The 26,084-nt window shown below is 44.7% G+C and overlaps 5 protein-coding genes across 5 annotated transcripts; 3 read left to right on the top strand and 2 right to left on the bottom strand.

The window, feature by feature from the left end:
- Window positions 1–306: 306 nt before the first annotated feature.
- Window positions 307–5,452, bottom strand: LOC6599464 (transportin-1). Its single transcript, XM_002024577.2, has 10 exons — window positions 5,306–5,452; window positions 4,688–4,798; window positions 3,934–4,605; window positions 2,751–3,872; window positions 2,525–2,695; window positions 2,294–2,465; window positions 2,081–2,176; window positions 1,588–1,663; window positions 1,065–1,239; window positions 307–987 (listed from the first exon to the last, which is right to left on the bottom strand). Exons 2-10 carry the CDS (start codon window positions 4,784–4,786, stop codon window positions 880–882), a joined length of 2,691 nt encoding a protein of 896 aa, XP_002024613.2. The 5' UTR covers window positions 4,787–4,798; window positions 5,306–5,452; the 3' UTR covers window positions 307–879.
- A 1,272-nt stretch (window positions 5,453–6,724) lies between these two features.
- On the top strand, window positions 6,725–7,716 carry LOC6599463 (splicing factor 3B subunit 6). Its single transcript, XM_002024576.2, has 3 exons — window positions 6,725–6,899; window positions 6,974–7,092; window positions 7,162–7,716. The coding sequence occupies exons 1-3, from the start codon at window positions 6,882–6,884 to the stop codon at window positions 7,388–7,390; spliced, it is 366 nt and encodes a 121-aa protein (XP_002024612.1). The 5' UTR covers window positions 6,725–6,881; the 3' UTR covers window positions 7,391–7,716.
- Window positions 7,441–10,124, bottom strand: LOC113566721 (zinc finger protein 14 homolog). Its single transcript, XM_026993607.1, has 2 exons — window positions 8,746–10,124; window positions 7,441–8,674 (listed from the first exon to the last, which is right to left on the bottom strand). Exons 1-2 carry the CDS (start codon window positions 10,078–10,080, stop codon window positions 7,874–7,876), a joined length of 2,136 nt encoding a protein of 711 aa, XP_026849408.1. The 5' UTR covers window positions 10,081–10,124; the 3' UTR covers window positions 7,441–7,873.
- A 386-nt stretch (window positions 10,125–10,510) lies between these two features.
- On the top strand, window positions 10,511–13,332 carry LOC6599462 (zinc finger protein 668). The gene has a single exon (XM_002024575.2). It carries the CDS (start codon window positions 10,584–10,586, stop codon window positions 13,086–13,088), a length of 2,505 nt encoding a protein of 834 aa, XP_002024611.2. The 5' UTR covers window positions 10,511–10,583; the 3' UTR covers window positions 13,089–13,332.
- A 2,167-nt stretch (window positions 13,333–15,499) lies between these two features.
- On the top strand, window positions 15,500–18,432 carry LOC6599461 (protein ERGIC-53). Its single transcript, XM_002024574.2, has 5 exons — window positions 15,500–15,683; window positions 15,871–16,586; window positions 16,718–17,211; window positions 17,283–17,411; window positions 17,490–18,432. Exons 1-5 carry the CDS (start codon window positions 15,500–15,502, stop codon window positions 17,524–17,526), a joined length of 1,560 nt encoding a protein of 519 aa, XP_002024610.2. The 3' UTR covers window positions 17,527–18,432.
- Window positions 18,433–26,084: the final 7,652 nt, after the last annotated feature.

Genomic DNA, 26,084 nt, shown 5'->3' with positions numbered 1-26,084 from the left:
TTTCTTAATCTTTTTTGTTTTGTTTGAACATCAGTCTTTATTTTGATTTGTAAGAGTTTTGGTTTAGCTGAATCTTTTCCACGTATGTATATTCATTTGCAATTTCTATTCACTTTGATTTCACAATTAGCCCAACGCTTTCAGTTAACGTTTATAGTTTAACGCGACACGAGATACGACGATCGATTTGATTTTTGTTTGTATTATTATTATATTCATGAATTACCGAATGGGGAAAACACCCGTGTGTCTACCCATTATTAATTTCCCTATTTCGCTTGGGGCTGATTCTGAGTGTATTGTTGGATTGTTGGGCTGTTGGGCGGTTGGGTTGTTGGGTTTTTGGGTTGAATATGTTCTATAGCACTTGGATCCGGTTAAGTACGTCCGGAACACATAATTTCATCTATGGATATACTTTTGTTGTTTTCTATTGATACTTGATCTAAACAGACGGACAGGAGAGGACAGGACAGGACAGGACAGACTGCCTAAAGAAGCTCTTGGCCAGATCTAGGATCTGCTAATCTTTTTTTCCTTTTTCTTTTTGTTTTTTTTTTTGGATATATGCATGCATGCTGGATATCTAGCTCAATCTCTATAAGATATATCGATATAGTATATGTGGTTATGCATATGGTTATGTGGTTTTATGTGTGTTTTTTTCTTTTCTTTTGCTGTTTTCAATTTCAATTAATTAACGTAACATTCGAACAGCATCGAATCGGATAACTTAGGGCTGTGTTAAAGATTAAGACGAAGCCATGAACGTTGCTACGACGCATGCTTGTACATAATTGTCTAGTTTTAGAACTCTGTCTCCTGTCTGCTCCGCTCTGCTCTGCTCTGCTCTGCATTCCGCTGGCTGATGTGGGCTGCTTAGATGTTGTACATGGTGACCAGGCGCTCGGCCAGTGTTGTCGGGAATTGTTCCACAAATCTACGCCAATTTTCCTCACCCACCTGTGTCTTGAAGCCATGGAGAATCTATGGGAGGCGTTTACTCAATTATCATCATTTCTAAGGTTGTTTTTTTTCATTTCAAGGGAGCGCCCGCCCCTTACCTTCTGGATCATCTGGTGCAGATCTTGTGGTGGATTCACCCACGAGGCAATGGCATCGCAGAAGAATATGAAGTCGGGCACCACGCCAGCTGGATTCACCGTGATCATATTACACATGCCACGAAAGGCCGAGTCCTTCTCATCATTGTCCCGGATGTGTCGCAACGATGTGCACCTGTATACCGAATGGTTTCGGGTGGAAAGATCAATGTAAAATCAAGAGATTTAGTAATTTTAGAACGGGCACTGGCATTGGTATTGGTATTGGTATTGGGGCAGCGACCCGCAGGCGAAAGTTCAAATGTAAACGTTTGAAATTCCAGTCAATTTGTGAGGCGACAGGCGAGAGGCGAGAGGCGAGTGGGGGAGTACAAATGATAGATGAAGTGTGTGTTACTGGTGGGATTGTTTGATTTTGATTGATTGATTGGTTGTTTCAGTGTTAAGCTCAATTTACGGTAAGGCGATAGGTAGAGGAAAAGAAAGCATAATCTAGTTGAATTGAATAAAACGTGTTACACACCACTGTCGCACAAATTCGGGCAAATAAGGAGCCACTTCAACCGGGCACACATAACCTAGACGACCGATTGTTATTGCTAAAATGAACAGAAAACAAAAGTGGAAATCAGAAAATCATATATTAACTAGAAATAAATCAATAATTAACACAGATATTTAGATTCGATTCGATTGATAGTACACACTCAAATTGATATATAAATTATCGTATTTCTTAGAATATCTATATCTATGCATGTGGTACGGGTATGTGAATGGATTTCGGTTCGTTTTGATTGTTCGTTTTGAGACAGAAAATAAGACAGAAACAAATGTTCAAATATTCCACATACACACATACATACAGAGATATATGTTAAATAAATATCATTGATACACATATACATGTGTTCATATACATACATACATATATGAGCATATATATACACATATATATATATTTAAACAGCAGCTTCTCTTTTGAAATCAATGACGAGCCTCCTCGAACCACTCACCTGTGTTCTCCAGCAGTGTCTTGGGCGTATTCGGGCGATTGATTATAACGAACAGATCGCTGAGTACAAGATGTATGTACTGCTTTGTTTCCTCGCCTGCAAATCGATCAAAAATTAATCTTCGTTTGTTCCGCGCTCTACTCGACCCGAGATTGGGCCATCGAAACCAAACCAACCATTTAATTATGCAAGTAAAAAGCCCCCAAAACTCACCCAATTTCATGCATATCTCTCCTATGGCCCATGTGGCATTATTGCACACCGAAATGAAGTCGGGATTCAGATTTTGGCCCAAAATGGGAAAGAACTCGGCCATAAAGGGATGCACGTGGGGGAAACAGGCCTTGGTTAGATCCCCCAGCAGTGCAAACGACGATTGGCGCACCTTAAAGAACGATTCGCTAATGAGATACAATCCAAGAAAAGGCCCAAAAAGTGACCCACCTCTGGGAGCACATCTTGCATGCACTGATAGAGCAGATGCATGATGTTACTGTTCGCCACCAGTGTCTCAATGTGACGATCCAGGCCCTCGGCGAGGCCCGACAGCAGATCCAATGCCACAATCATGCGCTCCTTGTCCGGATGATCGAATGTCTGGCTCTGTTTGCACAGCTACAAGTACAGGCTAAAGTAAAATCAGAGATTTTGGCAATGAAAACACACGCACCATTTCCTGGTTAATAGTCTGCTCAATCAGGGATATGCAGCGTCTGTACACCGGATCGCAGTAGGGCAGAAAGCCGGATTGCAGGGCTGTGGCAATGCTCGAGAGGCATTCTAGGAGTGGGAACAGGTCCTTGTCATCGTCCTTCAGCAGATTCCACTTGTCGATCAGAGGCGGCATCAGAATGTCAATGTACTGCGACTTATTGAGATGATGGCCCACCGAGTCGGCCAGGGTGCCTACGGCATCGTACAGGATCAGCAGATTCTTGTGCTGGTACTTGGAGAAGGCAAAGACGAGCGTCTTGAGGATGTACTCCAGATAGGGGACCAGCTCCGTGCAGGCCTCCTCCTCGAGGGTAGCAAAGGCCGAACAGGCGGCCTCCTGCACGCGCTTGTTCGAGTCGAGGATGCGCTTGAGCAGCTCCTCCATCAGGGGCTTCAAGTATTGATCGTGCGGCTGGTTGACCACCCAATTGGCGTACCGCGAGAGCGTCCAGCAGGTGATGGAGCGCACCAGGGCCTTCTTGTCGGACAGACAGCTGATGAGGTACGGAATCAGCTCCGGCAAATGTTGAATCATTCCCTGCATGCAGCCCTCGGCAATGGCGCCCAGGGCCAGGACGCCACTCTCCTTGATCACCCACTCCTGGTGGAAGAGCGTCTCCTTCAGGATGGGCAGCACAATGGGCAGACAATCCTCGCGGAACACATTCGCCAGGACGTCCAGAGCGGCCGCACTGCACTTACGCAGATTCCACTCCGATAGAGAGCTGTCATCGTCCAGGCCATCATCGTAATCCTCGTCGTCATCCTCGCCGGCGGCACCGGCCTGGCCGCCGCCCGCCTCCTGGCCGCTCTTGATTGTGTGTGTGCGGGACTTGTGGAATCGTGGGCGTATATCCTCCTCGCGATCCGGCACCATGTCATCCTCCTCCACATTTCCCTTGAGCAGGATAATATCAATCTCCGAGTACCTCATGCCGCGCACCAGTATGGGCGCCAGCTGCGCCAAATAGGGGGCCAAAACATCTTTGCAGATACTCTGTTCGGCGAGCGACAACCAAAACTCAGATGCCTCCAGGGCCACACCTTCATCGGAGTCTTGGGTGCGCAGAAGCATGTACTAAAACGGAGATGGTGGTTAAAGGTGGCCAAACGATTGCCTACATTGTTGGGGAACTTACCTCGATTATCTGCGACATGTGCGGCATCAATCGATCCATGCGCACCTCGAGCAGCATGACGAGTCCGTGGCAAACGTTCTTGCGCACCTCGTGATCCTCATCGGACGACAAGTGAAACAGATTCTCAATGAAGGAGTCGATGTTGATCATCAGCGCCTGAGAGCGATTAATGATGAATTGATTGATGCAAGCGATGGCATGGGAACGGATCTTGGGGCTGGTGTGCTTGAAGTACTGCAAGAACTTGGGAATCATCACGTTCAGGGGTCTGTTCAGGGCAGCCGAGTCCAGGATCTCGGCGGAATCTTCGCATATCTTCTGCAGAGCACTGAATGCACCCTCGCACACATTGAAGTCTGGATTATCGAGCATCTCACAGAGCGACGGCAGCAACTGGGGCCAGTTGTGCAAGCCTCCATTGCTGGCAATCGTCGTGATCAGTATGCCAACTGTGGCCCGAATCAGGGGCGAGGTATCGCCCACAGCCTGCAGGCATTCGTGTTTGATATACTCGACGATCTCCGGCTGCAGAGTGCTGCCATGCATGCGGATGTTGTTCTTTAGGATTAGGCCGCTCAGCGACCGTGTCGGCTCGTCTTCTGTTTTTAGTTTTGTCAGCACGTAGATGAGATAATTGTTGAAGTCTGGATACCGATTGAATTCCTCCAGTTTCTACAGCACGAAATACAACGCATAGAAATTAATAATCAAAAGGTTCCTCCTTTCCCCTGTTGAATTTGCGGAGAGCTCTCACCATTTGTACGGCCATTTGGGTCGCTGTGTCCGGGGATTGAGATTCTTTCAAGATCGCAATGATCTGCTGCAGACCGTCTCCTTGTGGTTCCCACGTCATTGTGCAGCTCTTCTAAAAATTCACACAAACTTGAATTTTCGAATTTTAATTCTAATTCGGCGGCAAGTTGAATGCCCTCTCGAAAGGGTAGGACGGACGGATGGACGGACGCACGGACGGATGGATGGACAGAGAGACACTTTGTTCGAGGCCACACTCCCCTACACATTCGCACATTCACAAACACACACACCCTCGCGCTCACAGACACTGTGTGCAAACTCGCGCAGATGCACATGTATTTTGCAGTACATATGTGCATATAATATTTACATCATCTGCAAATTGCCCTAATCGCATTTATTTTAAGTATCTCGCCCGATTGTTGCCTCCCTGCGGTGGTTTTTTACATGCGTGCGAGCGAAAGAAATACTTTTGGTGGGCGCACAAGCACAAGCCACACAAAAATTTCCTTCAGGAGCACCCGCCTATCACCGCCATGTTCTAGCACGGTATTTCACAACGGAAAAACACTATATAGGACATTAGATGTGGTTTAATTAACCACCTTCCACTTACTGTTTATAATAGCGGTATGCGTTAAAACCAATTCACTCGAAAAGTACTTGAACTTTTTCTATAAATTTCTCTTTTTTCGCCTTTTCTTTGCACAATTATCAGGGTTGTGTGGGATATCGATTGGTTTTGCTATTGCCACTGAATATTCGTGGCGCGAATATTTATATTTTTGGGAATGTGTTGAGAACTAACTATTTTAATGTATGGTTTATCATGGAATACTTGTCCTGTCGAATGTCAAAAGGATTTTATATATTGTATAAATTGTTGCTCCTAATATGGTCACACTTAGGGGTGGCAACGGTCTCTATAGAGAGGTTATCGAATAATCGGAGCTTCAACCCTAACACCAATTTTGTTTGGGTTTGAGGCCAGACAAAAGACATTAATTTTAAATTTAATTTTTAAAGGTATATTTAAGAACAAAGGATACAGAAACTTCCATACGCAGGTTTTTGAATTTTTGCTATCTCAAAACGTGCTTCCGTGCATCATTTATTCCAACGGACTTCATTTAAATCCTTGTTGCTTATTCACTTTCAAACCATTTCTATTTGGCGCTCTCTTCAAATCGGTTCAGGCTCTCTTCGATCGGACATATTGATTGGAACTGCATTTCCCAACCAGTGCAAGGGTTGTCGGCAAAAATAGATCTTGGTATTCAAGGCTGAACCACTTTAAAAGCCAACATTGTTTACTTGGTATTGAAAAGTTACTTTAATATGTATTTGATATACACCACATATAATATATCCCTATAAACTTATTTTTTCATGTGGTTGGGTTTAAATTTAGCGCACATTAATGGAAACGGTTTGTAACTAAAACGGTTTTGAAACCGAAACGACGCTATTTTTGCTTTCGACCAATAAAAATCGTCAAAAACGTATTGCAAAAATTTGCAGCAAATATTAATTTGATGGCCCGATTCATGTGCCCAGAAAACGAGTATTCATGTCCCGCAATATGGGCAACATTCTGCTTAACCTAGGGAAAAGGATATTAGTTCCAATATAAGCAAGTATTTAGAATAAATCATTTAAGTACAAAATTGCTTCATAAATCGTATACAATTAGTGGGCAGGGCTGAGGGTTCTATTTAGCTAATAACATTCCACGTAATATCAAAATTGACCATTTTCGCTAAAACCACTTTTTACGTAAAATGTAATAAAAGCAAGTGTTTACAATAAGCGAGTCAACTTGAAAATAAGTTCATTAATCGTATAAAATTAAGTGGGCATGGCTAAATGTTCTATATAGTTAGTAATAATCCAGGGAATATCAAAAACGAGCAATATGTAAATTAGAACTTGAATTCGTCAGTATATTTACGGTATATTTTTTAAATGAGACGGTATGTTTCGGTATATTTCTGAGAGTCGGCCGGTTTCAACCCTAATACCAACATTGTTTAGGTTTGGGGCCAGACAGACATTAATTTTAAACAAAGGACGAGACCACGCTCTTCAGGACATTCATCCCGGGGTCAAACAAAGCCGCCTAGCTTACCAGACAGCCGAGTGAAAGTTTCTTAACTTGTCGCGTTTCAACATCCGTCGCGACCAGACGCGCCATGAATAAGCGCAACCATGTGAGTGGTGCCCCCAGTGAAAGGAAAACTCCAGACAGAAAGTAAATGAAATATTTGGTGCATTTTTCTTGCAGATCCGCCTGCCGCCAGAGGTGAATCGGCTGCTTTATGTGCGAAACCTGCCGTACAAAATAACATCGGATGAAATGTATGATATTTTCGGCAAATTCGGTGCTATACGTCAGATACGCGTGTAAGTTGGCCCATTGTGTCTCGTCTGCAGCATCATTCATTAATGGTTCTTTATCTGCTCTCTCCACAGGGGCAACACACCAGAGACGCGCGGCACAGCCTTTGTTGTGTATGAGGACATATTTGATGCGAAAAACGCCTGCGACCATTTATCCGGCTTCAATGTGTGCAATCGCTATCTGGTGGTCCTCTATTACCAGTCGAACAAGGCCTTCAAGCGTGTCGACATGGACAAGAAGCAGGAGGAGCTGAACAACATCAAGGCCAAGTACAATTTGAAGACACCAGAGGCTCCCTAGAAGGCAGACACAGGCGTGGCCCATGACGTCCGAAATTGGTTCACATTTTCCACAGTTTAGAACACTTCTTGCTTTACTCAATGTATACAAAATTTTTGCTATCTACTTGTAGATTTGTTTGATCACAATTTTGTATCATTTTAATCTAATCTCATTATCATCCATCCATCCATCACTCCATCTATCATATGAACTGGCGGACACCTCGGATGGCTTTTTCGACGGTGTCCTCACGGTTTGCAATCATTTGACGACATTCAACCACTCTCTCATAAAATAACAAGCAAGTGAAAGTAAAAAATACAAAAAAATCGGAAAAACTTTAATCCTGTGTTTGCTTAAACTAAACTCTCGGCCCGACACCTTTTAAACTGAACTTAAAGTTGCTTCAAGTCTTAACAATGGGTTAAATATTAACCAGCAATACTTTCTTCTCAGTCTGAAACCAAAAAGCCTTAACTATACTCCTCTGGGAGGGCAACCTCAACTGCCAGTTGGGGTGGTGGCCACCGCCTCGGCAGCTGCCTGATACTTTTCGTAGGTATTCTGCTCCTTCTCTAGGGCACGCTGCTTTTCCAAGTCCTTCAGCTCCTCCTTGGCGGCCTGGGCTATCTCCTGACGCAGTGCCTCCACCTTGCGCTTGCGCTCGCACCTCTGGAGCAGCTTCTGGCGTGCCTTGTCTGTGATTTCCTTAGGGGGTTTCGCCGGCCTGGGTGGCTTTTCGTCGTGCACCTTTTGGTGGCGGATGAGAGCCGCCTCCTGGCGGAAGTGGGTGCCACAGGTCTTGCAGGCGTAGGGCTTCTCCCCCGTGTGTATCCACTCGTGCTGCTTGAGCGACTGCGAGTTGGCGAAGCGTCGCGAACAGAAGCGGCACTCGAAGTCTTTGACCTTCTCGTGGATGCTCTTGTAGTGTCGCTTCATGTTCCCCAGATTATTGAATCCCTGATTACACCCCGGGCACAGATGCATGCCCTCCTTCTGGACAAACTTTGCCTGGGGCGGCGCGCTGGAGGGCAGCGATACGCTGGGAATGGGATTAACCACTGTGCCCGCTAATTGGGCCATATCAACACGTTCAACGCGTCGCGGATCCCGAGGGATTGTGGCCACCGATTCCGCGCAGACTTTCATCAGGTGATTGGCATCCACTTGGGCCTGGTCCTGGTCGGCAGAGGTCTCTCCCTGCCGCTGACGATACGTCTCCAGGGCTCGCTCCACGCTCTTCTCGTGTATCTTCAGGTGCTTTGTGAGGCTCTCGGTGTACAGGAACTTCTTTCCGCAGACCTGAAATAAAGAAAGCTGTTCTTTGAAGGAGACTCCTTTCATTTCGAGGATCTCATCTCTCTCTCTATTACCTTGCACTCACACCGCTTCTCCCCCGTGTGTGTCATCTCATGGATTTTGCAGGCGTGCGACTTGCCGAACGTCTTCCCGCAGTACTGGCAGGCAAAGTTTCGGACCTTCTCGTGGACGATCTTCACATGATTGTCGAGCGCACGCTTTGTGTGCGTGGCATGGTCGCAGGTGGCACACTTGAACTGCTTTTCCTGGGTGTGTGTCAGCATGTGCTTGCTCCACTCCTGTCGTGTCGTCTTGCCCACGCCGCAGTACGGACAGACGTAGTTCTTGATGCCCGCATGCCGCAGTAGATGGTTCTTGAGAGCGCTGTTGATGTGGAATCCCTTGCCGCAGATGTTGCAAGGGTAGGGCAACTTCTCGCCGGTGTGCTTGTACATGTGCTTCTTGAGGGCCACCTGACAGCGGAAGACCATGCCACACTCGCCGCACGGCTGCTCCGCTCGCGGAGCACTCACCCGAGTCTGGTTGTGGACCTTCTTCAAGTGAATGGTGAGCAGCCGCAGCCGGGGAAACAGAAACTTGCACCCTTCCACGGTGCAGGGTATCTCATCCGCTTTCCTGGTGTGCGCATAGTCCACATGGAGACGCAGTGCGCCGGCTGTGGTGAATCCTTTTCGGCAGGTCTCCTCTGTGCACTGGAAGGGCAGGAGGTCGTTGTGATACTTCATGTGCTCGTCGAATTTAGATTGCTTTTTGAACTTTTGCGGGCAAATGGTGCAGGGGATGATACGACGGAGGCGACGCTCGGCAGGTGGAATCTTTTTTCGCTTTGCCCGTTCCTTGGCCGTCTCCTCTCCCTCTCCCAGCAAACGACGGGCCAATGGAAGTTCGTCATCAGTGGAGCTCTTCTCTTCGCCATCTTCCGGCTCCTCATCGGATGTGTAGTCGGAGAAAACGTTCTTGTCCACAGTCACCAGCATCTTGAAAACCTCCTCCTCGTTCTCAATAATCTCCAGCTTATGATTTAGCAGTGGATCATAGCTAGCCTGCTCCTCCGGCCCTACAATCACTTCCGCTGCCTGTTCCGCCACCGGCTCCAACAATTCGATGGTGATGATTCTGTTGGCGGCCACCATTTCCTTGAATCGCTGCACAGAGTCCAGGCATAGTTTTTGAAACTCTTGCAACTCGTTCAATTTCCCAAAGCATCCATGGCAGATTCTCCGGGGAAAGCCATCCTGCTGATCCACATCGAGGGTGGTGCAGAGGGTTAGCTTTTTGGCCAGATCTGGCTCCAGATAGAGATCGTGGGCGGGGCTCTGGTCCAGGTACATCAGACAAAGGCGGCATATTGAGTTGGCGGGATATGGTTCGCTTGCAACCATATCCATGGAGGGAAACCCGAGCTGCGACTGAAGTTGCTGATTGCAACAAAAATGTACGCGTTTTTAGAGATGTATAGCTTGAAGCAGTTGTGGCAGCTCGGCGGTTTAGTCTGTACCAGCGAGAGCTGGTTAGCTAGCTAGAGCTAGGTGCTAGTGCATCCGATGCTGTCTGATGTTTAGCTATAACTGTAAGTGTGGAATATGTGAATGTTACATGTAGGTGCTTCAATACGAGCCATGATGCTCAGGAAACAGATTATTACATTTTTTGTATCCATGACTACTTCAAATTAGAATTATATCATCTAGCTTTTTTCTAGCCCATGCGGCATCACTGATACCTAACCGAGTACGAGTACATTTCTCTTATTGCCACTCGCCCATTTTTCGCTGACGACGAGTATACGTTTTTTTTCTGTGTCAATATTATTTTTATTGCTGGCTGGCTGGAAAAACGCAAAAGCAAATCTCAATTGTTGAAAACGCTGCCGCAAAACACAAACCGCAACATGGATATGGCCAGGACATATTCGATACACACCTTGTGTCGCATTTGCCTGAACCACTTGCAAAACGATGCCGCATACGATTTGTATCTAGTGCCAGGCCTGTCGAAAAAACTGTGTCTGTGTACGTCCCTCTCCGTCGAGCAGAACGATGGTTTTCCCAAGAATCTGTGCAGCAATTGCTACACCAGGCTGAACGACCTGCACGAGTTCCAGAAACTGTGCGTCGACTCGGTGCAGAAGTTCCAGGACCTTGTCGCCAGCAACGTTTTCACCTGCCAGACGAACTTCGATGTCTTGGATCCCAGTTCGACGGCCCACGATCTGCCCGGAGAGGATGAGGATCACATCAACTTTGATCCCCTGTTAAACCACAAAATGGAGCTGATTGAGAACGAGGAGGATGTGTTCAAGATGCTGGAGCATGTGGACAAGGAGGCCGAGGAGTGTGAGAACGAGAGCGTCAAGCAGGATAAGGTGAAGGCTTCGCCCAGCAACGTACTGAAAATGTTCGACGACGACTCTTCTATTGAGAGCGGCAATGACAACGACAGAGATCTGGACTTTGAGCCCAACAGCAGCGACGACGACATTCCTTTGGCCCAACGCATGAGGGGATCCACCCAGTCCCAGTCCACCCGTACACCAGCCAAGTCGAAGCCCAAGCCCAAGAAGAAGAAGGTGGAGGATTACGACGACTTCAGCAGCTCCACCTCCGACTCGGACGACGACGATGACAACGATGGCTCGAACAGGGAGAAGCCCAAACGCAAGAGGATTCCAGCCGATGAGCGGCACCTCCATCGTATCATCGACTGCCACATTTGTCATCAGAAGTTCAAGAAGGCCATCCGCTACGAGGAGCACATGAAGTACCACAACGATCTGCTCCCCTTCCAGTGCAAAGTGGAGACCTGCCGGAAAGGATTCACCACAGCGAATGGCCTGCGCATCCATGTGGACCATGCCCACACCGAACTGTCCGAGGTGCACCACTGTCCCGCGGAGGGATGCGAGAAGACGTTCCCCCGTATCAGGCTGCTCACGTTCCACATGAAGAAGGTGCACAACATAACCAAGGCAGCCGCACCGCTGCGCGACTTCCCCTGCCCGGAGTGCGATACCGTCTTCCGCTGCCCCACGGCCCTCAAGAAGCACATGTACAAGCACACGGGCGAAGAGTTGCCCTACCCTTGCAACATCTGCGGCAAGCGGTTCGTGATCAACAGCGCCCTCAGGGATCACTTGATGCGACATGCGGGCATCAAGAACCACGTCTGTCCCTACTGCGGCGTGGGCAAGACCACGCGCCAGGAGTGGAACGCCCACATTCTCACCCACACCAAGGAGAAGAAGTTCAAGTGCCGGCAGTGCGACCACGCCTCGCACAACAAGCAGGCCCTGTCGAACCACATCAAGGTGGTGCACGAGAAGCGGAAGGATTTCGCCTGCCAGTACTGTGGCAAGACGTTCGGCAAGTCGCATGCCTGCAAGGTGCATGAGCGGAGCCACACTGGAGAAAAGTGCTGCGAGTGCAAGATCTGCGGCAAGATCTTCCTCTGCGAGAAGAGCCTCACGAAGCATCTGAAGACGCACGAGAAGCGGGATCTGCCACCGTCAGAGCCGCAACGGCAACAACAGCTTAACATTCCCATTCCGATACCAGGCCAAATGCAAGGCGATGGCCTGGGGAATCCCAACACCAATACCAACATCAACCCCAATCCAAACGACGACATGCTCAAGGCTTGCGCTAGCAGTGGCGGGCCCGCTGCACCGTTGGCCAAACAGAAGAACTCCAGACGCGTCCAACGGGTGGACATTTCGCAGCTGGCGGGCACTGCCGTCAATCCCATACCTTCTGTGTCGGTGCCCTCGTGGTCGCCCCAGGTGAACTTCACCAAGAAGGAGGGCCAGCATATCTGTCCCGGCTGTGGACGAGGCTTCAACAACATTGGCAACATGAAGCTCCACTACAAGATCATCCACGAGAAGGTGAAGGACTTTGCCTGTCGCTTCTGCCCCAAGCGCTTCTCCAAGGCACAGATCCTGCGGCACCACGAGTGGATCCACACGGGAGAGAAGCCCTTCGAGTGCAAGATCTGCAACAAGCATTTCCGCCAGGAGACGGCCCTCAAGAAGCACATCAAGACGCACGAGAAGCCCGGCCGCCGACATGTGCCGGAGAGGAGTGCTCCGACTGTACCCACCTTCATGAAACTGGATCCTGAGGCCGAGCCGAGGAACTACGATCTGTATCAGGATCCAGCTGCCGAGAGGGCGGCGGCAACCGCTGAGCTGCTCGCCCACCAGATGGAGGAGAACGAGGCCAAGCGGAAAGCGGACATCGAGCGCCAGAAGATCGCTGCGGCTGCCTGCGAGCAGCTTACGAAGCTGCAGAAGCAGCAGGAGATTATGAAGGCCACCACATCCTACGACGGCTACTATCAGCAGAAGGCCGAGGCCGATGGCACCAGTCTGGATTCCCTAAAGATCGATCATGTGTAGAGTGTCGGATGGATTCGTAATATATCGTAAGATTTATATTGTATTAACTTTTACAGCGCAAATTGTCCCGGAACATTTGTCTTCTGCCTCGAATTGCTCTCTCTAGTTGAAACGGAATAGAAAACTTCATTTATTCGAGTACATTTATAAAAAATTACGCGATTTTTTTACATACATGCAGTTGTGTATTTCTGTTTTTTTTTTTATCATGTACTACATAAACAACAACAACAATCTCCTGTGCTTACTTAGAGTAAATGGATTAAATATTACCTACATTACATACAAACATGCCTATGCTCTGCTCCCCTTACATATTTCATGCACCATACATACGCTGTACAGTGGGATACATACACATCCATCTGGTGTGGGGTTCGTGTTTCAGTGGATTGGCACACGTACAGTCGCACGGTCTAATACGCCCATCATACCCTCTCTGCATGTGTGTATGTGAAAGCAAAACATCTTCGTTGCAGATCGATCGTCTTTATCAATACTATATCGAAATGAAGCATAAAATACCCTTGAAAAATGCCAATGGGGCATGTATGCTGCTGTTGCAAACAACTGGGCGTAATCATAATACCCCCCCTAAAAAAGGTATAACAAAAACATCCATCCCTATGCATGTGTGCGAGTAATTTCGAGCGAGTACTCGTTAGTAACGAGCACTGCTAACGTTTCGTTCATGATGATTGAACGAACTTAACCAACGTAACCCCCCTCTATTTAAACAGGTGAACCACCTTGTAAATTATTATTGTAGATTCACCCTATCCTCTCCCTTCACTAATAAGATGTCTTTCACCTGAGCTGGAATAAGATTCTTCAAGTTTCATAATATTTGTCTGTGTTTTAAATACCTATCATGGACAGCAAACGATTAACCCACTGTAGGTTAATCGTTTGCTGTCCATGATAGGAAGTCATATTCCTTTATTTTGTTATTCCATTTAATATTACTAACAAGATAGGACCCTTAGCACTGAACACATAATTTTACCCGATTAATGAATACATTTTCTCATAAATTGGCTAATTTTAAGGATTCTTTATTAAGTTGTTTATCAAATATGCTGTAAGCCTAGTTTATAGATCCGAAAAAAGGGTATGCGAACAAAATCAGTGTTGATGTTTGTACACAGATTCACTCTTCTGTTTTTTGGTGGCGACATTATTGTGTACCCTTTTTTTAACGATCAGACCACGTTATTTATTGACCATGCTGACGTCTTTTACATTTTTTTTGCTGATAAAATGAATAATTAAGCTGTACTTAAAGAAACCAATCAAATTGATGAAAATAAAAAACTTCAGAACAAATTCAGTGGATTTGATTCGTATCTGAATACATTTATATATAAAGATAAAGTGGACAGAAACAAACAGAAAGAAAGCAAACAAGCGATTAGTGCAACAATAATGCAATTAATAAAGGAAGTCAAGCAGGGGGGATTTTTATATAATTTAGGCCACAAAAAACTTGTTGATTGCACTTCTGTTCCTCAATAACGGATTTATCCACAGCTTCCACAAATAATACATTCTTGCTTGCTTTCATAATTTCATTCTTAATGCAAAGTTTGAATTGTTAACTGATTTTAATTGTAAACAAACATAACAGTGTAACCGTAGCGCATGCAAGCCTGGTCACACTAGACCGCTAGCAAAATTAAAAAAGGTGTATAGGTCAAAGTTAAATTGTTTAAAAGTGCATTCAATGAGTGCCAAGGTTATGAATGCAATCAAGTGGAATAAATGTTGCAGTGATTCGATTTGATAATTTAAGTAATCTATGATTGAAAGACTATACTCTATTATGTATCTCAGAATATTTTTTATATATTCTTGTATAGTATTTTTGAGTATTTTCTAATATTTTTTTTATTTTCCAGTACTTTTAAATGCTTTAAATGGATAATGTTATACTTTTTGTAGTATTTTTGAGCATGTTTAATATTTTCTAGTACTTTCAGTATATTTACTCATTTCCCCTCTAGAGGTCGCTGTTGATAATTTCATAAATATGTAGCAAATGTGTAGCGTGTTAACTACACCGCATGTACAAAATGTGAAAATTTACCTCTTTGTTTAAACTTTATTTTATAAGTAATTCAATAAAGATAACTTCTTACAATAAACCATACTTGTATACAATTAATAAGATTGCTGGATACCATTTTATTTTCAGTTCTGAGGGTCCTAGTTAGCTGGCAATTTTCAACCGAATATTAAAATCGAAAAATATGATGGTATATGAAATACAAATAATTCATCGGTATACTTTCGGTATATTTGTAAAATAAGACGGCATATTTCTGAGAGTCAGACCGTATACTTTATTAATAAATCTCCGGCCCCACTGGCTTTCGTTTGTCAGTTTTGTTGTCAAAATAAAATTGTAAGCAATGCTGCCAACATTTTGCAAATTCCTGGCCATTTTCTGCATATTTGCTAAACAAACATATGCGACGACCAACCTGAGTCCAGGGGCCGTTGGCGTGCACCGTCGATTCGAGTACAAGTACTCGTTTAAGCCGCCGTATTTGGCCCAAAAAGACGGCACCGTACCCTTCTGGGAGTACGGGGGAAGTAAGTAGAAGAGCTCCACGTCAGTTGTTTTGGCCCATTCGCCGCCTCCAGCGAGTGCGAGCGAGACGGCGATGGCCCGAACTGGCTGCTGCCAAGCGGCAAAGTGGACACGCAGGCACTTTGTTTTAATTTAAATTTAGACCCGATTCGCGACACCACGATTACAACTTGTTGCTTTAATTTTCAGATGCCATTGCCAGCTCCGAGAGTGTGCGTGTGGCACCGTCGCTGCGTTCGCAGAAGGGTGCCATCTGGACCAAAACGCAGACCAACTTCGACTGGTGGGATGTGGAGATTGTGTTCCGCGTGACGGGACGTGGCCGTATCGGAGCCGATGGTCTGGCCTTCTGGTACACCACCGAGAAGGGAGACTACAATGGGCCGGTGTTCGGCTCCTCGGACCGCTGGAATGGTCTGGGCATTATCTTTGATTCCTTCGACAACGACAACAAGCATAACAATCCCTACATCAGTGCGGTAGTCAACGACGGTACCAAGCAGTACGATCATACCAATGATGGAACGACGCAGTTGCTGAGCGGTTGCCTCAGGGATTTCCGTAACAAGCCCTTCCCCACCCGTGCGCGCATCGAGTACTACAACAACGTGCTCACCGTTCTCATTCACAACGGCATGACCAACAACAACGACGACTACGAGCTGTGTATGCGTTCCGATGGCGTGAATCTGCCCAAGAACGGCTACTTTGGTGTCTCGGCTGCCACCGGCGGCCTGGCCGATGATCACGATGTGTTCCACTTCCTCACCACATCCCTGCACGCTGCTGGGCAGGTCCAGGAGAACCAGAAGGTGGACAACCAGAAGCTGACTGCGGAATACAACGAGTATCAGGATAAGCTGGAGAAGCAAAAGCTGGAATACAAAAAGGAGCATCCGAACGAGGTGGGTGCCACGACGACAACAGATAAAGCCATCCGCTGGCGGCCGACGGTTGGCGCCTAGCGGCTTATCTGTTCCATTGATACGCCATAATCTGTTTGTGATTTAATCGCTTTCGTATGCCTCTCTTCTAGCACAAAGACGAGGAGGATTTTGACGAGTTTTACGAGTCGGAAGACCAGCGCGAGCTGCGTCAAATCTGGCAGGGACAGAGCCAAATCGCCGAACACCTGCGCGAGCTGTCCCGCAAAGTGGACGAGATCATTGGACGCCAGGAGAACACGTTAACGCTGGTCTCTCGCGGCCTGGCCGCCAACGCCGGACAGGCCCTGCCACCAGCAGCCGCAGGCAGTGTGCCCCAGCAGCAGCAATTGGGTGGCGGCGGTGTGGTCAGCAGAACCGATGTGGACTTGCTTCTTACCAATCAAAATGTTCTGCTCAGCTCCATACGGGAGATACGGCAACTGGTGGGCGATATCAATGTGCGCACTGATAACATTCAGACAAATCAGAAGCACGCTCCCACAGCCCAGATCCAGTCCACCGGCTACGATGTGCAAACGCTCATAGCCGAGATGCGTGATGGCATGAATCAGGTCAAGCAGGGCATCTCCCATGTGGGACAAAAGTGAGTTGTTCAGCTACGCATAGAGAATGTGCTGTGATTCTCAACTTCCGTTTACTTCCGTTACTTTACAGATTGGCATCTGCGCCACAGGGCGCAGCGCAGGTGGCCAACTGCCCCACCGGCAGTTGCGTGGGTGTCACACTGTTTCTAAGTGTAACCGTTGTGCAATTGCTGCTAGTATTTATCTATAATATATTCAAGTGAGTAACAGATCTCTAACATAGAATCTAGCATCTTCTTTATTTACTTACTTTCTTTTCGTTTCTTTTCATTTGCAGGAACCGCAGTGAGGCGCAGGCGAAAAAGTTCTATTAGGCCAAAATGCTAACAAACAACAACAAACACACGGAACACACAGAACACAAGGAACAGAAGGAACACATGGAATACAAACACAATTAACAACCACACACACACACACACACACACCTGACTAGGCGCAACTAAATTTAGTGAAAATGATTTACTTAAGACTACAGCGTAGAGTGCTCTACAATTATGCATATGTAATTGTTCCGTTTGTATTGTATTTGACGAATATTGATTGATTGATTAGTCAGGTGCCGGATCGAAATTGAAGCCATTAACTACTTAAACTGAAGAATGAACAAGAAATCTGAACAATGCAGTCGCCTCATGACAATGCCAAGCAATACAAACAATCGATCGATCGAAGAAGCCACAAGACAAACCTATACCCCTATACCCCTTTCCCCCGGCTCCCCCTCTCCAACTAGAACATAGTCTGATGAAGATGTTTTCTATTTGTTTTCCAGCAGGGCAAGTCGAAAGTCACTATTCTCAACGCTGCATATCACGCGCGTGCAGGCATTTCTTACAAAAACAACAAAAAAAACCAACAAAAAAAAACATAAAAATTGAAAAAAATCTATATAAATATATGTATGAGATGATTCCGTAAATGTAGCAAATTTTCCATAATATCGTTTATTTAATTGAATGTGCGTTGAACTGATGAATGGGCAACAGAAATCTTTCCATTTTCAAAGGGATAGCCAGCTTTTTGTTGTTATTTAGCCTGAAAGTGAATTTATGTAAGAATTATTATGACGGATGACGGTTGATGGACGATGGACGATGGATGATGATTGATGATGAAACTTCTCTCTCACTAAGTTTTTTTTTGTTTTTTCATGAAAGTTTTATACTGAATAATATTAATATATATACAATACTGATAAATTATGATTACAAATGGAAGTCAAGTGTGTTTTTTATAAACGAATTAGAGTACGCGTATGAGTACGAGTACGAGTACAAGTATAGTCTGTTGTCCATTCCACTCTCGATAGAAATGTTTAAACTGAAAAAAATAAAAAAATCCTTTTATAGAAAAAAAAATCATCAGAAGAACATTTCCTCCATAACATTAACGTCATTTCTTATAGTTTTTCTGCTTTGTTTTTATATTCCTGCGAATGTTTTATTTTTGCAAAAAGTCTGCGCTAGCATAAACTGGAATTGCCGTCCTGTCTGAAGCCCCCCTCTCCACCCAGCCTCGATGAGAATGCGGCAAAAATGGCGCCACTTGGTCGCCAAATGCGTGGGGCTCTGAGTGGGGCACGCAGGGGGTTTGAGGCTTCTGGTGAACTTTGGCCATAAAATGTAACTGCCATTGGTGGCATTGTGGGCATAGTCCAATGTGGTTTGGGTGCCATTCTCCTTCTCCTGCTCCTTCTGGTTAAAAAAAAAACAACAAACAGCCAGGAATACATCCAGCCAAAGATAAATGGACAGAAGCCAACGGCAGTCATGGGCCATGCTATAAATTCCGTCCGAGAGTGGGGTTTGGGTCCGGGGTTGGCCTCCGCAGCTGAAGAGTGAGATGTAGTCGATTGTGTGGTTGGATGGATGGCACATGGCCCACGGCCCACGGTCCACGGCCCAACCGTTTATGTAAACCAAAGGCTTCTTATGTACTGGCCAGAGCCGACAGTGCGCAGGATCAGGACCAGTCCACACATCGCACACCAGTCGCACATCATGGCTGGTGCCAGGGTGGGAGGCGCTCACGGAACTGGGGGCAGTTGCACGGCTACTAACATTTTACAACAGCCAATCGGAGCGAGGCTCACAGGGATAGAAAATGGCTTCGTTCTGCTTTGGGGAATGAATGCGTAGGGATACACTGAGAGAATATTCTTACACACTAGATGTGTGATGAGGAGATAGATTCAGTTCAAAGATAGATAGATGCAGAGATAAAGTTTGCCAAGTAAATAATAAATACAAAAAATAAAACATTAAATACTGTTGATTGTGGAAAATACCTACAAAGAACAAAAGATGTTTATAAAATGATTCAAAAATACAAAATAAATTTAAAAGTCCTATTAAACCTATTAACCTATTAAAATAAGCCAGAGCTTAACATTCCTGTATTCAGTCCTGTTTTCCTTTGCTATTATCTCCCATGAGAAAGATGATACTTGAGAAAAGATTCTCCTCAAAGTCCCTATAACAGGAAAGGTTTTGATATTTTCTTACTTGGAAATTAACACAAAATATTTCATTTATTAGTATGAAGAAATGTTATACAGATAGTCCCACCCAATCCGCAGAGTTTTGCCACCTCAAAAAGCGCTTCTGTTTTTGGTCAGGTCATATTTAGGTTTAAATCTTTAAAACCGTACATTCGATTGTTGTCAGTTCGTTGGTAAATATAAGGCTTCCCAATTAATACTCAATTGGTATGCTTTTTGTATTCAAAATTGGACCTTTTCATTATTTTTTTAACAGTCTGTCGTACGAATGAAACTTAACGCCAGAATGGAAGTGCCTATGTCGGGAAAAATCCACTTTTTACCATTTTTTTCACCAAGAGAAGTGGAAATACTGAGAACAGAACTCACCCGCACAATCGATGCATCGGGGTCACCAACATAATAATTTCGAATGGTGGATGGTAAATCTCGACTCTACACACAAATGTATGTAAAAATATTCGAGTGTGTCTGAAGGTAGGTAAACTCTTGTACCATTTCTTACTCTTGATTAATGATTAATAATAATTTATAAGTTTAATGATATTCTTTAAAAGGCACAAATGCAAACGGAGCTTATATCTGACATTTTTTTAGCATTTATTTTATTCATGAATGTTTTTAAACATTTTCTGCGTCCGAGAGGCTTTTTCTGCCATCAAAAACTTGTTTAATTCTATTCTATTCTAGCTTATTAAATCAGGCCCCTGAAAACTTTAGTCAGTACTGTCAAAGTCAAAGTCATTTATCTATTGAAATAAATGAATCGATAAGTCTCTTAATCCATTTCCAATCCATTTAAGTATCAGTCAGATCAATTACGAGTGCCTACCCCCCGAAACAGATCGAAAATATTTTTAAAAATAATCCATATTGCATATTTACACATCTGTGGAGTATCAGAGTTCGCCACAATCCAATCCATTAGTAAATGAAATTCATAAATCGCTACCGGAATCGTTACCACGCTCTGCCCTCCTTCCCCTCGAATCCATAAACCAACAAAACCGTCGACAGTTTGCAACATTTGCCAAACATTTGCGAAAACCAAAAAAAAAGGGGAATTGAAATCAAAGTCAAAGTGGTTACGTTACGATATGTATAACGGGGTGGCTGTGGATCGTACAAGTACATACTATATGTGCGTTGTAGCTGTAGCTGTTGACATATCCCTTGCCCATGTCCTGCCACATCCCTTCCTACTATTCAAAGAGGAGGAGCAGGGCACTACTCCACTGGCAGCGTGACAAATGTTGCGCAAACAAATGGATTACATTGCAATGGGCAATCCGCATCCCATTCTATCCCATCCTATCCCGGGCTGTCGCCAGACAATGAATCATAAATTTCCATAACTGTCATCCGATCTGGGCAGATTTCTTCTGTATTTCTGCTCCTCAATAAGAAGGCAAATTAGCCATCAAGGGATTACTCAGCTCAGAACGACACAGTACGACCCAGCTTTTGTTGCGAATCCCGAAATTGAATTCTGCCTCGTAATTTGCTAATGACCCGAACAGAGCTTACCGAGTTTTTTAATCAACGGCGGGGCATTACCTCTTAGAGATGATTCAATTCATTGAAAGGAAAGGAGTCGAATAAGCATAGCTGCCGCAAGAGCACCAGGATGCTTCCTGCCCCAGAGTTCCTTGTCGTTTCCTTGGTTATAGTCCAGTCTGCCTGTCTGCCGCCTCCAAGCCTGAGTTCTGGGGCAATCGTGTGCTGCCACGAACTGTGGCTTTATATGTCGTACATAATATATGTACGAGTATTTAATTTAAAAAGAAAACGATCGGTCACATATATACCCGATCTCTTTTCCTCTGTTCGTCCTTTGTGGGGGCGAAAGGAGGCGTGGCTAAGTTTGAAAAAAACTTGATTCAGTGTGCTATTACAGGAGTCTGTACGCAAAATGCGATTGCTCTAACTCTGATAGTCTCAGAGATCTAGGCGCTTATCGGGAGGGACGGACTGACAGACATGCCTATATCGACTGGGCTTCTGATGCTGGTCAAGAATGTCTGTACTTTATGGGCTCGGAAACGCTTCCTTCTGGGTGTTACACCTCAAATCTAACATACCCCCATACTCTTGGAGTGTCGAGTTTCAAAGAAGACCACTTTTCCAAAGACTTTCAAAACTCTTTAGGAATATTTAAGCGTACAAGTGTTTAATGATGATAAAACTGACTAGAATATTCCTTATTCTATACTTATGTATATATCTAGGAACTAGAAATTTTGGGTATATCGGCCCCCAGCAAGGAGGCAATGTTCCCGATTATACGCCTATGGGTTGTAGTAATTCGCAAAGGGAATAAATCAAGCTAGATAAATACCAAAGTAATGATTGAGAATTCATGTTAGCTGGCTGATAAGTGGGACTGATTCTTAGAGCTTTGACCGAATGGATTGCACTAGCTATATTAACTTTAAAGATGGTTCACCCGCATTCTAGATGGGGCCTGGAACAAATTACAAACTAATAGGAAATCCAAAGAGTCCTTTCCTGCCATTAGGCTTCGATTTCTCTAGCTAAGCAGATTACCACTTGGGGACATAATTAAAACTGAATTCCCGAATGTTACCCCCTTTTAGAGGTAATCAAAACCGGAATCGTTACAGCTGCCAAACAGATTCCCGAACATTTCCATAGGAAAGTCTCCATCCATCTCCATCTCCATTTCCATTTCCATCTCCATCTGCATTCGAATGTTTGTGTGTTTGTGCAACTGCTTTAGTTTCTGCGGCGATGCCCATTAGGTCGCCGGCGAGAGGATGACAATGGATAGTCCATTAGACACAAGTCACAATTCCATTGAACCATGAGCACGGGCCCCGGCTGGCAGTAGTAGTCCTGTGTGCATACTGCATCCTCCAGTGCACCCCTTTGGATGTGGATGTGGATGTGGATGTTTTTGTGCGCGAGGAAACCAGAACAAAAGTCGCGACTGGGATAATAGTTTGCGCTTTTTGGTATGACGAATCCACATGTCATACACGAATCGAATGGCCATGTAACCTCCCTCTCCCCTCTCCCCTCTCCGCCCTCCCCCTCCCCGCGCACATCCGTTTAGCGGGCAATCAAGCGTGTAGGGCAATTCAATAAGGAGAAGAGGATGGATGGGAATGGTATTGATAGGGGGAGAACTTGGAGAACTTTATCAACACCCATGTCGGCATTAGTTTTGTTTACAAACTTTGCCCGTTGCCTTTTTGACAGTTTCTGCTTTTTTGGGGTGGACATGCCCACCCCATCCACTCCCATCCCATCCCATCCCATTCCATCCATTTTCCCCTCCCCCTGCCCCTCCCTCACCATGTTCGATCCCTTTAAGGGGTGGATTTTTGCTTGGATTTTTATTTATGAGCACTTAAATCGAAGCGCAAACTAAAATTGCACATTGCATCTACATAAATATGCAATTGCGGGCATGTGAAAATGTTTCCCGCTGATAAATGATGACTAAAAATTATATATAAATACTGGGAAACATCTCTGGGACGAACGGGATGCTCTCACTCTCACTCTCACTCTCACTCTGGCTCTGGCTCTGTTGTCCCATCCCATATCCCATCCCTCATTGTGGCGTCACCCCATCACGCTGCTGAGATGACAGCTCCCGATAATGGTGACATCAATTTGAAACTCAATTGAGCTCGAGCTCTGGCTCTGGCTCTGGCTCTGTCTCAGGGCTGCTCTTCCCTTCCCCATCCCGTCCCGTCCCTCTTGATAAATGCTGCGCGCTATCAGTGCCGTTTATCGTCGAGCACTCTCTGACTGGGTGCGACAAGTCAGCGAATTGGAAAACGGACGAGGAATGGACTTTTTTTCCACCATCCTCCGTCCTCCGTCCTCCATCCTCCATCCTTCAGCTCTAGACTCTACACTCTCCTTCAGTCCTCTGTGGTGGACCCATCTCCAGGCCTCATCTCTGGGGCGTTGCGAGCTGTTTACATGTTTAATGTTTGCTTAATTGCTGGCCGTGGCCCTGGCCCTGGCCCTCTGAAACAGTGGGCCGGGGCAGATGACAGAGCTCGGATAAGGGAAAATCGTCTCCTAAATCTTGGCATGTGAGTGCTTCCTCCAAAAAAACATTCATGCAACATTGTTTTAGACGGCGGCAATGCTTGGGGGAGCAGTACTACATGTTTCGATAGACAAGTCTCAGAGAAGTCAATTTGAGGTTGAGTAAAACCATTTGTTATAGCATATCTTGTAGAGGGATACATACATCGATAGAGATGTTTATAGAACGTTTACAATTTCCTACAAATTTAAAAAGATCCGCGCTTAAGATCTCAGAAATATCATGGAACTTCTATAGATCAAAAGATTTTTCTTTTTTCCCATATATTTTTGCATATATATTCTAGAAATGGGTGGATTTTCAGGATTTTCCTTCAATATATTGTACATTTGGAGATTGTAGCGATCTCTAAGGAACAAAAGAACACAAAACAAATTAGGTTGCAGCGTTGTACCTAAATTCAGTAATATACACCTCGATTTTGTGGCATTGCTCAATGACGTGAGTGAATATCCGCGGATATCCACCAAAACTAATGCATTAAAAAGAGAATCGAGCGACCTTTCATTGGATTTTTGATTCATGTCGATAAAGTGGATATGCCTGAAGATATAGCGACCCAAAATTCAAGTTTTCTAACATTTTTAATACTTTTTCAAATATTTTTAATGATTTGCTCCTTTTTTAGAGGTCAGTTCTTTCGTGGCATTAATTCTCAACAAAATAAGGTACTAATTGTTAAAAAAGGAAAAAAAGGAAGGAGAAGTAGAAGTAGGAGTGGGAGTAGGAGTCTAGGATAAGGCCCATGTCTTCTCCAAGTCTTTTGCTTATAGTTTATTTACCGTTTCTGTTTGAATATATTGAATATATTTTATATAGAAAAAAATAACTAAAACGAGAAGTGGGGGGACCACCTGAAATGATTTTCTTTGACTGTTTTCTTAGGTGAATTTTGAAACACTTTATGTTTACCTACATATGTACATACATATGTAGTTCGAATTTTCTAGCTAATGCACTTTTCAGCCACCGAGGGAATATCAACCACAATATAACATAGGTTCCCTAAATGGACGAATTCACACGTGTTCAGCAGTTCAGTAATCCAAAACTGCTTTGAAAAAACGAAACTCTTTATTTATTGCCTCTGAAAATTGTTAAAAATTTGCAAACAACAACAAGTTAACACATTTTGCAAGGGTGCCATGGAGAGGGAGGTCTTTATTTTAAAGAGCGGGACATTCAAGGATAAAATTATGGTATATTTGGGCAGTACATCTATACTTATTTGAACTGAATATATAAATGAAGAATATAGGACTCGTTTCGGATTTCGATGCATTAAATACCCTTGCCTCATGATTCGTATGGAAACCACATCATATGTATAGTCCTGTGACTTGGAAATATTATCCGATGGTTTATGAAGAGATATATGAAACTATAGTTCGCAGCCGAATATTAATATATGTCGAAATTCATGGATTGATTTCTCGTACTATGTATGGGATTTGTCCCATCTGGGACTGTCTATGCAAATCTAGTTACCTAAAAAAAAATTTAAAACACCACCGAAATACACACTTTCAAGAACTAATGTACCTAATGTCATTGATGAGGTCGTGGCCGTGGAGCTCTCCGGTGTATAGTAGGCCAGGATAGATAGGATTATAGAAAGGAAAACGTATTTTCCGACATAGTAGCTGTTACGAAACTTAAATTCAATCTTAGATCAAAAATGTTTGTAAACTGTTAGTCTGTTTAACAGACTAAATCCTTTGGCAATCTGGCCCAGACCGGCAAAGCCAAGTCCAAGGCATAAATATAAAAACTAATATAATATATATATGTACATATGTCACTGTTTCGATTTGAGTTGAACAGAATATTCTCTAATTTGGTAACTCGTGAGTGAGTATTGCATGAGAAATAAGTTGTTCTTGTAGAATTGGGAAATAATCAAAATGAAATAAGAAAATTCGAAATATGTAGTTTCCCCAGCAGTCCTTGTATCTATTAGAGTGTCGGTCCTCCTTTTCCTGTTCCCTGTTTCATTAAGGCTGGGATGCGATGTGGTGTGTGTTTTCCTTGGAAGTGCATATCATATCCAAGCTTTCCAGGCTTTGCGTGTGGAACGCTTTGTGGGCATTTTCATAAATCCGTGTAATTCTCCGTGTGTTGCTCTTTTCTGTTTCACTGTCGAGCTGTCAGGTGTAGGGCGGTCCTCTGTACCCTCCCTCAATCACTCCTCTGCCACTCCACTCAAACCATGCGGCTACAGCGAGAGGCAGACCCCGGGTCAGGCCAGACCTGCCAGCTCTTCTATAATAAACTTAAAG

Source organism: Drosophila persimilis, unplaced genomic scaffold, assembly GCF_003286085.1.
Source record: "Drosophila persimilis strain 14011-0111.01,24,50 unplaced genomic scaffold, DperRS2 tig00000863-arrow-arrow-pilon, whole genome shotgun sequence".
Lineage (NCBI taxonomy): Eukaryota > Metazoa > Arthropoda > Insecta > Diptera > Drosophilidae > Drosophila > Drosophila persimilis.
Note: the sequence above shows the minus strand (reverse complement) of the source record. Positions and strands in the feature narration are given on the sequence as shown.